The 10,435-nt window shown below is 50.7% G+C and overlaps 1 protein-coding gene across 6 annotated transcripts in view; it reads right to left on the reverse strand.

Annotated features, from left to right (window-relative positions):
* The window catches only part of DCAF8 (DDB1 and CUL4 associated factor 8), a 43,890-nt gene extending 39,041 nt beyond the window's left edge, over positions 1-4,849 (reverse strand). For 3 of the 6 annotated variants that reach the window (XM_067569662.1, XM_067569658.1, XM_067569655.1), the window contains exons 1-2: positions 4,706-4,822; positions 3,838-3,906 (exon numbers count right to left, since the gene is read on the reverse strand). Coding sequence is in view for 1 of the 6 variants with exons in the window: in XM_067569654.1 (XP_067425755.1) it covers positions 3,838-3,969 (132 nt within the window). In the remaining 5 variants the exon portion in view is untranslated. Of the gene's footprint in view, positions 1-3,837; positions 4,414-4,705 lie in introns of those variants that run through there. The other 3 variants (XM_067569656.1, XM_067569654.1, XM_067569659.1) reach the window with 3 other exon arrangements.
* Between the last annotated feature and the right edge of the window lie 5,586 nt (positions 4,850-10,435).

Below are 10,435 nucleotides of genomic sequence, written 5' to 3' on the forward strand. Positions count from 1 at the left end.
GGCGAAGGACATGCCAGCCAGATAGCTGCTGTTCATTCTCTTTCTCAAGTCCTCCCAGATCCACTCTCAGAACACCATCACCACACAGGATTAGAAAAACAATTCAGGAATGGGGATGTCAACTGATATTTACAGGATTTTATTTTAATTTCAATGAAAATATTTTGATTGGTCTTAAGCCTTGCCTTACAGTGATGGGAATTTACACCCTGCTAGTGCATGAGAACCTGACAGTGAAGCTGAGCAGACTTAATACTTCTCTGGTTAGGCAGAGAAACTAAAGTAAACAGCATCCACTGGAGACAGCAAGTTAGATGCTTAGAAAATCCTTTTAGTTTTAAGAACACAGTACTTCCATAGCACCTTCCATCCATTACACCCATCTATAAGATGGGGAACCAGAGAGACAGAGTGGGGAAATAACTTGCCCAAGGTCAGATCAAGTCAGTGGCAGAGCTGGGAGCAGAAACAAAGTCCTCTGACTAGCAGTTTGGGGCCTTTTCCACTGGACAAATGCTGCCTCTGACACATACAAAAGGAAGCGATTCAATGAACTCCAGGGGACTTTGATTCTCAACTACAGGAGACTTTTCTTAATTGAGCCTTCGCCATAGAGTCTGATCTCAGTTAAGTGACAAGACTTTATAAAAAGCCTGAGGAGACTGGAAATAAGTCATTGTACTGATTAGATACGTCAGTAATACACATTACTTAAGCTTATCAGCTCTTCAAGGCAGGAACCATCTTTTTGACAGGTTTGTCCGGTGCCTAGCACAATGGGGACCTGATCTACGACTGGGGACCCTACGTGCTACCACGATGCAAATAATTTCATTTCTCCCACCCCTCCCAAACATGTATGTGTTTGGCATTTTCTACATTAACGAACCAGAGGATCAATAGAAAGTCTCTCTCATTGAAAACCTAGGTAAACACCACTTACCGTAGTGGCACTAGCTAAATGCGCTCTCTATTAAGCAAAGGTTATGACAATCCTGTGCTGATTAGTCAGCAGTAATTACCACTCACTATCAATATCCCACTTACATCAGGGACATTTTCTAAAGACCTCCAAATATTAGCAACACTGGCAGCCTTAAGGCATGATGCTGCAGAGACCTGCACAGGCCCAGATGTCCTCTTGGACCAGGTCCTACCATAGACAGGCTGCCAGCATTTTTAACAGCGTATCATATAAGCATGCTCCGAGCAGGTCTAATCAAGACAGTGTTAGAAACACCATCAGCCTGCCTGCGTTAGGCGGCCAATGCTGCTATTATCAGCGGAGCAGAACCACTGTATCAACCATCAGCAAGTTTTTAGAAAGGCCCTTTCTATACCAGGGAAGCTATGAGGCTAACAGAGATCCCAAAGATCACACCAAAGAAGCAGATTTTCAAATTAAGTGCATCTCAATTAATGAAAATACCTGTATGACTTTTTTTTTTTTAAACTTTGCAGTGTCCTGAATAATATATTTATACACATTTTAATGTCCCCTCTTTTGGAGGCACACAAATTAGCTCTTGGCTACCCTTTTCCTTAAAAACCTTAGGGGCGGAAGATGGAAGCTAACCCATTAAATGAAAGTTTTCCTTTGAGAGATAAAGCATCTCATAAAGCCACCACAAATTGGACCCCTTTAAATTACTGCACAATATGCTAGTTCTGAAGCACAATGGAACAGCCTTGTCAATGGATATTGCTACTTTACATGCCATAGCCGAGGCACTCAATTCGACTTTGACACAAGCTTCACAAGCATTGCCAAAGTGTGAGAGAGAGCCCCCTCCACCATCTGTCAGAGATACTCAGAATCCGTCATGTTCACGTTCACCCCAACCCTATTTGGAGAGGATATTGACCCATTTGACAGGAGAAGAGAAGTGATTTGTGTGACGCCACACAACTGGGCAGCAGGACGGCTGATGAAATTCAGTGTCAGACACGAAGTAGCGTACCATTGGAAAGAACAATCCTTGAGTTACTCATACACACTTTATGGGTTGTCTACACACAAGAGTTGAACCCCTTTAGCTGCACCTGTACAGTCAAAGCAGTTCAACTCCCTAGCGAGAGCACAGTTATAACAGTATAACACCGGGTCTACATCTATCAGCAAAACTATGTCAGGCACGGGTTTGGAAAAAAAAACAAACAAACAGAACTTATACCCTGGCAACATAGCTATACTGACAAAACCCCCAGTGTAGGGAAAGCTATGCCAACAGAAGAGTGCTTCTGTCGGCCCAGCTAATGTCATTTGGGGAGGTGGTGTTCCTACACCAGCAGAACTCCTCCTTTGGTCATTGTACACCATGTCTACACTAGGGGGCTATGTCGACATAGGCTCGGTAGTATAGCTATAGCCTCAGTATAGTTATTCCCCTTTTCATACAGGAACATCAATACCAGCATACATCACTTTAATACCTGCAAAAGAGCTCATGTGGCTGCAGTTATTTCAGTAAATAAAAATTCACCCCTCTGACCAGTATTTATTTTGGTTAAACTGTCAAGTGCAGACCAGACCTTAATTAACTAGTCACTCAGGAAAGAGACTTGGGTATCATTTTTAGACACTTCAATGTACAATACTGTCAAAAAAACCTAGAGTGTTCTGATGTAGAGAACAGGATAGCAAATATTTTAAAGCCATTACAGAAGTCAATAGGACACCTTCACCTGGATTCCTGTGCTCATTTCTGACCAGGAAAAGGAAATGCTAAGATAGATGATGATAGGGATCAGAGGCATGGAAAGATCTCCATATTAAAGAAGAATGAAAAGATTGGGACTCATAGGCCTAATCTATCTTTACCTGTAAGCTTTACTAGCATAACTAAGTCACTTAGGGATGTGATTTTTTTATTCATCTAGTTATACAGGTAAAAGACCTAGCATAAATGCAGTTCTACTGGTATATACCACCTTTATACTGGTATAGTTATTCTCCTCTCTCATCCAAGAATAGTTATATTGATATGAGTACCTTTATGGATATAACTGTGCCCATTTGGGGTGTTGGGGAACAGTTGTACCTATTTAACTATACTGGCATACTTAAAGCAATACAGTTTTCTAATGTTGACAACTCCTTAATTTTGGGAAGGTAAATAAGAGACAGGACAGACACACAAAACTAAGAAATTGCACAGAGAGATCAGGTGTTTCTATTTCCTATTTCTAGAGTCATTACAAGAAAGGGACATCCAATTCAGATAAAAGGCAACACATTTAAAACCTAAAACAAACAGCACAATCACCATGTGGAACTCATTGCCACAAGAAATCACTGAGGACAAAAGTTAATTGGATTATAAAAGAATTAAACATTTACATGGATAATGAGAACATCCAGTTACATTATACAGGATAAGAAAAGGATAGTTATAAAGACCTGCTGCTGCAGAGCATAAATCAAACTCTTGGGGTTATGGCGTAACCTGTTCATTGAAAGTTTCTTCCGCGTTGTCCATTAAAGCATTTCCTGCACCTTTCTCAAAAGCATCTGTTACAGGTGTTGCTGGAAACAGAACATTGTACTAGCCAGTACGGCAATCCCTGTGTTCTTACAAAGAGTCTGTGGCAGACACAGAAATGGAATCCAGGAGAGCTGACACCTAATCTGCTGCCTTTAACTACTAGAGAACACTGTCTCCAGCAGGTGAGAAGGAATCCTAAGTGAAAAATTTACTAGCCCAAGCACATCTAGTTACTCACCTTATAACAACAGACCCCTAATATTTCTCATCAGTCCCAAAAAAAAAAAAAAAGTTGCTGGCCCCCGGCTGAGGTATATTAGACTGAACACAAGACAGTTTTAGAGGCACTCACCTTTCCCTCTTCTATCCGCCACGCAGGCCCACTAGCACCTGGGAAATTGGCTCTGTAGATTTGCTGAGACTGAGAAAAATTAGAGTTTAAACTCACGAGGTGCCATTTATAACTGATCTCACCCTCTTGCATCTCACTACTCAACTAAAAATAGCCCTGACCCAATCCCCAACCTCCCCACCCCCAAAAGTACATGTACGTTTTTGTGTTAGTTATAGATTAAAGGCAGCAAAGGTATCTCAGGCCAGCCTGTGAACGAGGGCCCAGCTAAAGCGCCCGAGACGGACATTCTGGGTGAACCCCAGAACTGACACCTGCTCCCTGCCCCCTAAACACAGCTCAGGACTCTCCCACACGCGCTGGGGGTCACAGTTAAGGCTGGAGGATCATCCAGCCAAGCTCAGCCTCTCTGCAGGGCTAGGCGGAGTAACCAGGTCCTGGGGAGGGAGCGGGAGCAGGGCCAGGAGAGCAGAGCTGGGCAGGTGCAGCCTGGGGTGCAAGGCACCTGCACCGGGGCCCCTGAGCCAGAAGATGGACAGTCCAGGGCGAGGAGCCCGCCCGAGGGGAGGGAGGCCTAGATCCAGGTCCAGAGGGAGGGTCCCGGCCTGTCCACACACCCAAGCGGGGCCGGGCCCTGTCGGGGGCGGGGCGAAGGAAGGGTGGGGGGAGGGGAGCGGGGCCCGTCCCGCGGGGGGAGGGGAAGGAAAGGGGGAGCGGGGCCCGTCCCGGCGGGGGGAGGGGAAGGAAATGGGGAGCGGGGCCTGTCCCGCGGGGGGGGGGAGGGGGAGGACAGGGGGAGCGGGGCCTGTCCCGGCCGAGCCGGGAGCGGGACCGGCTCAGGCCGCGGCTCCGGGGGACGCGGACGGACCCTACTCCCGGCAGCCCCGGGCCCGCTCAGGTCGGGATCCTGCTTCCCCGGGCCGCTCCCCCGCCACCGGCTCCGGGCCCAGCCGCCATCTTACTGCGCCGCCTCCCTCCCCTCCGCCGGGGACGCTTTGCGGCGCCCCGCCCGCGCTTTACGGCAGCGGCGGCTTCGCGACACCCGCTTCCCTGCTGGTCTGGGGATTGTTATTGTAGGGTCGCAGCCGCGGGGGGCGGAGGGGGCGTGTTAGGGAAAGGTCTGCCCGCGCCAGATACACTGTTACTGTAGGGTCCCCTGCCCCCATTGCCCGCTGTTATTGTAGAGTCCCCTCCCCCATTACCCGCTGTTATTGTAGGGTCCCCTCCCCCCTCCGCTGCGAGTTGCAGGGTTGGCTCTCATCCCATCACTGAAAGGTCCCCTCCTCCCCCACCCCGGGGGTGCCAGCGCAGCCTGTCTCTGGGAGCCCTGCTCTGTTATTGTAGGGTCACTGCAGGCAGGGACAGAACAGCCCTGCCAGCCTCTCCCACCTGCCCCCTCGCCCCCCAGGCCAGGGCACAACCGCTGCTCCCCGTGGCGAGACTCCCCTGGCCCTGCTCCCTCGGGAACTCCGGCTGCCCAGCGTCCTGCCCAGCACTCCTCATTCTCGCCTGGGTGGGCAGCCGCGCCCCCCGCCCCTCGGTCCCTGCCATGGCGGCTCTGCAGCAGGTGCCACCTCTCCCCTGCCTTGGGCCGACGCATGGGCGAGGCCAGCCGCTACGGCTTTGTGTCGGCAAGGCTGCCCGTCAGCCCGTAACCTGCTTGGATAAATGTTCACATGCATCGGGCCACATCGATTTGCAATCCAGATCTAAGTTTTGGATCTCCCACTTCGCTGCCCGGGACACCTGCTGTGACACTCCCATCCCAGCCTCCCCTTGGGCGAGGTGCAGCGTCTGCACTTCCCCGCTTTGAGAAGGGCCCGCTGACATCAGTAACCCGCCGGGGTGGCACAAGCGGGTTTGGTTTTTAAATCGCCACAAGTCCCGCAACAACTTTGATTTTAGTGACAGAGATAAAACAGCAGTGACGACATCAGGCGCCAGTCTCAGCTAGTCTAAAAATGAGCCCAGCACCACGGAGCTCAATGGAGTTATAGCTACTGGAGAGTTGATCCTTTGTTACAGTTTGTAAGCCCCGCCCACTGCTAAAGGCCCCTCCCCCAGCCTAAGGGGAGGAGTCACTGAGCCCAGGATACAACTAATTACGGGGGACAACTAATGAAAAAACAGGAAGGGGCGTGGGAGTCACAGGGTCAAACGAAGAAAACCAGAACGGGACACCGAGCAGAGAACTCCGGACAGCGCCCACCGCCCCTGGAAGGCGTCAAGGGAGTCAGCGGATGCTGCCCAGAGAACTCTGCCTGGATGCGTGAGTGCACGAGGGAACAGAATTAAGCCCCACAGTCACAGGGTGCCCCCCCCCCCCCGGCCAACCTCCTCTCCCTGGTCTTGTAGATGGCCATTTTGGGCAGGGCTAGGAGGAGGTTGACGAGGAAGTCCCGCGACTTTGTGGGGCCATGGACGGGGGGTGCGTAGATGAACAGGTGCGGGGAGAAGTGCAGCCAGAACCTCAGCCAGAGGTTCTGGAGGAGCCAGAAGAGGGGCTGCAGCCTGGCGCACTCCAGATAAACGTGCGCCAGGGTCTCCCTCATGCCGCAAAAGGGGCAGGTGTTGGGGCGAGATGTGAACCATGCCAGGTACACGCCCATGCTCACGGCTCCATGGAGGAGCCGCCAACTGATGTCCCTGGCGGGCCGTGGGGTCAAGGTGGAGTAAAGACTGGTCCACCCACCAGGGGTCCTCGCCCTCCTCAGGTGGCAACAGGTCCTGCCACTTGGGGTCAGGGCGGGACACGAGGGCGAGGAAGTGAAGGGTGTGGAGCACGAGCACGTAGAGATGGGCCCTCGCCCCGGTTAGGAAGAGGACCAACCACAGGTTGTGCAGCCGGCTTGGGGTGTGGGGAGAGGGCGGCGGGGGGGCTCATGGAGCCGGGGCCCAATGGAAAGCGCTGGAGGGCTGGGACAGAGGGGGAAACGCCCTCTCACAGGACCCGCTCGAGGCAGACCCGAGCAGCGGGGGGCAAGGCTGCCCTCACCTCCTGGAGTACATGCTGGGGGTTCAAAGGGTGGAGAGCCCCATGTGCCGAGCCAGCGTCTGGGGGTCCACCCAGTCCCCCATCCTTTGTTGTGAGGCAGGGAAGATGGACTTTCAACCAATGAAAGACTTCACAGACAACTCCGCAGCAGGGCAGCTTTTATTCAAACACAAGCAGTGTTTGCCTTTCACCCAGTGCCATTTCCTGTTGTGGTTTTTAAAAGGTACTAGGAAATAAAGCTGTCTCCAAGGAGGATTTTAAAAAGAATCACACACAAGCCAGGGGACTGGCAGTGCCCTGTGGACATGGGCCGTTTCACACGGTCAGCAGGGAAGTGCCCTCATGCCCGCCTGAGCACACCACTACCCAGTGCCCTTTGCACCCCTGGCGCGTGGTCAATGGCAAACAGCACAAGATGAGTGCGTAAATTTCAGGGCAGAATGGCCTAGCGTGTGCATGGGTCAAGAGCAGCACCGATGGCTCATTTTGGGCTCTGCTATGCCTTACCCGTGTGTGCGGTGTGCTAGGGTTACCTGACTCCGGGTAGCATTACCCCTCTCTGCCTGTTCTTTCACCTCTTCCGGGTCAGGGCAGGGGGGGGGAGTTGTGCTGCATGCTAGGAAAGTCACCTTCTCCTTGTTCCAGTTTTATGCTCTCAGGAACACTCCAGAGATGAAGATGTGACCATCTAATTCCTGCCTCTCCTTACAGCAAGTAAAATCCCATTGTCTATGGAGGACAGGCATGAAAAGATCTCGCAGGGAATCCCACTGCTATAAAGCATTGCATTGAGGACATTGTTTGGTATAAAGCATTGCTCATTTAGTAAGTTGCCTTCCTGTTCCAGTGGCAACAACATGGTCAGACACAGATGAGGGAGACTTTCCCAAATTGCAGGAAGGGAAGCTGGGGAGATGTTCAGAAAGGCAGGGACCAGTGAAGAGGTGCTTTTAAATGTCCTAGTCCACGCAAATCCAGGGAGATTTGGGCTCCTTTATAGATTCCAAGGCCAAGAGGGACCGTTGTGATCATCTGCACTGACGTTCCGTATAACACCTAACACCCTGTAGCTGCTCTGAGAAACCCAGCCAGGATTTTGGCACTTAAAGACATTTACAAGATTCTTTAAGCATCTTGCCACTACTTAACACCACTTCGTAGGAAGTTCTTTACACGGCCAAAGTGATTTCCAGTCATTTGTGAGTTAATTCCCTCCCTGCCGGGCACAGTGCGAGGCTTATTAGCTCTACATTACCGGGGATAGACAGAGTAAGGGTCTAATTCTCAGGGGAGCTAGGCACCTGCTCCGCCTGTCCACTTCAGCAGCAGCTTTGGGGGCTCAGCCTCTCAGGGGGTGGAAGAGTCACAAGTGGAATCCAGCTCTCCCTACCTCCTGCTGCCTGCAATAACCGCCCGACCTGGTTCGTGCCGCTCAGCAACAGAGGTCAGCCTCGGCATTCTTTACAGGCTGCCTCACAACGGGGGCCAGTGATGGAAAATACAGTCACTTTTGCAGCAGAAGAGGCCAGCCAGAGCTGGCGCTTCTGTCAGATTTCGCAAGTTGGGCATGGTCCGCACCTGGAGGGGAGCCCGTCGACAGCCCTTTTTCAGAACGTGGCATGGGCCCCTCTGGCTGCTGCACAAAGCCGGAGCATCTCCAGGAGGCGCTGTGTTGCGAGAAGTGGAATCTTTTGTTTGAAACCCAAGTCCGGACTACCGCTGGTCATCCTGGCAGGGGAGCAGGTGTAACGCCGTGGGCAAGGTAATGATCGGAAGGGAGGTGTCAGTTGATTTGTAAAAATCACAATTTTACTGCTCTCAGCCTCTGCGGCGTGGCCAGGGGCACTCGCTGCCCCCCCGCCCCAGGTCCTCAGCTGAGGAGACGTTTTGATAATGCACTGTCGCTGGAAGTGGATCAAGCTGGGGCTCATTCGAAAACCATTTCTCCCATGAACACAGAGGTATCAAACATGACAAACCCAGAGCAATTATGCAACTATATATTTGAGAAAATGTTTAAAAAAAAAAAAAAAAAATCAAGGGTTTCTTAACTGATACTTTAATACAGACGCATCCAACCTGCAGCCCCCTCACAGCTACGTTGTGGCCCTCAGCTGATGGGCTTAGGTTCTGGTAACACAATACCTGCTTGCTTTTTTGAAATGTTACAGATTACTATAAATGGAAGGAGTGCTTCAAGTTGAACTTCCAGCTTCGGCAAAAATAACCAAAACACTTCAGTGGTATTGATTACCTGCTTTTGTAGATGAAGTCAAGAGGCGCCGTGAGCGTGACGCTGGCAGAGCAGATGACACCCATGAGGCAGAGCTCATCCAAAGCCCCGCGTCTCAGCTGAACACTGACTAACACATAGTTGGAACCAGTCTGACTCACCTGGGTGTTGTTAAAATAGGAATTAGAGTTATAAAAATGTGCTTCGTGATTAGACTTTATTGAAGGCTTGTTATAAGTGCGATTAATGCAGGCAGCATTTACATCTGTATCCCACATTGTAAGGAAACATTTGCAGTGAAAGCATCTGTACGTACAGAGAGGAAAGAGACATTAATCAGTGTGAAATATGAGTCTCCAGCAGGAGGAGTTCTCTCCTGCCCCCCACAGAAGGCCCAGCAACACCGAACTATAAAGGACAAAAGACTTTGTGGGGTGCGGGGAGGGAGAACAATCAGCAAAGAGGAGACAAGCTCCTGCATTCCTCCCAAGAGCTGAATTTGCAACTCAAAGCAGAAGGGGGAAAGAATGAAAAGCCCTAACAAGGAGGAAATGTACCTTTTATGCTGCTTGTCCTCTGAGGGTATGTGGACACAGGACCAAAAGACCTGCGGCAAGGCTATCGCTGGTCTGGGTCAGCTGACTCAGGTTCATGGGGCTTGGCTGCAGGGCTAAAATTGTTGTGGAGACATTCGGGCTAAGGCTGGAAGCCGAGCACTGGGACCCTCCACTCTTGCTTTGTCTCCAACCCGAACGCCTCCACAGCAATCTTTCAGCCCCACAGCCCAAGCCCTGCAAGCCCAAGTCAGCTGACCCCAGGCCAGCTGTGGGTTTTTGATCCCTGTGTAGATGTACCCTGAAAGGCCAGGATTACTAAGCATAAGCAAAAGATCCCCAGTGCTTGGCCTGGGTTAGCACTAAAGGACATATAGAGCTAGCTTATCACAGAAGTTCATCATGTCACCCCATGGTTATGCTATCATAGTGCATGATGAGTTTACACTTAATAAACCGTTGGTGAAAGCGAAGTAGAGCATTCACAACCAACTGGGGGTTTGTGTCCTGCTTCTTCACAGTCTGCTCTGAGATTGGTATTCACAGTCGGGTCACTACAGGACAGCTTGACAATGAGGCCTAGGTTAAGACATCAGCATCCAGCCAGAAGCACTGGCATCCATTTGCAAGTGGTACGCCCATACCTAATGTATATTGCGTAACTTAAGTAATTACAATCCCAAAGGAATTTATTACAAAATCCTTGCTTTTACTTCGGTCTTGATCATTTTTAGACATCAATGGGGAGACAAAGAGTACCGACTAGTAGCTGAATCTTTAGCCAATGCTGCCATGGAGAACCTGGTTAAACACAAC

Source organism: Emydura macquarii, unplaced genomic scaffold (genome assembly GCF_026122565.2).
Source record: "Emydura macquarii macquarii isolate MOO-44397 ecotype Brisbane River unplaced genomic scaffold, CSIRO-AGI_Emac_v2 contig_2924, whole genome shotgun sequence".
Taxonomy (NCBI): domain Eukaryota; kingdom Metazoa; phylum Chordata; order Testudines; family Chelidae; genus Emydura; species Emydura macquarii.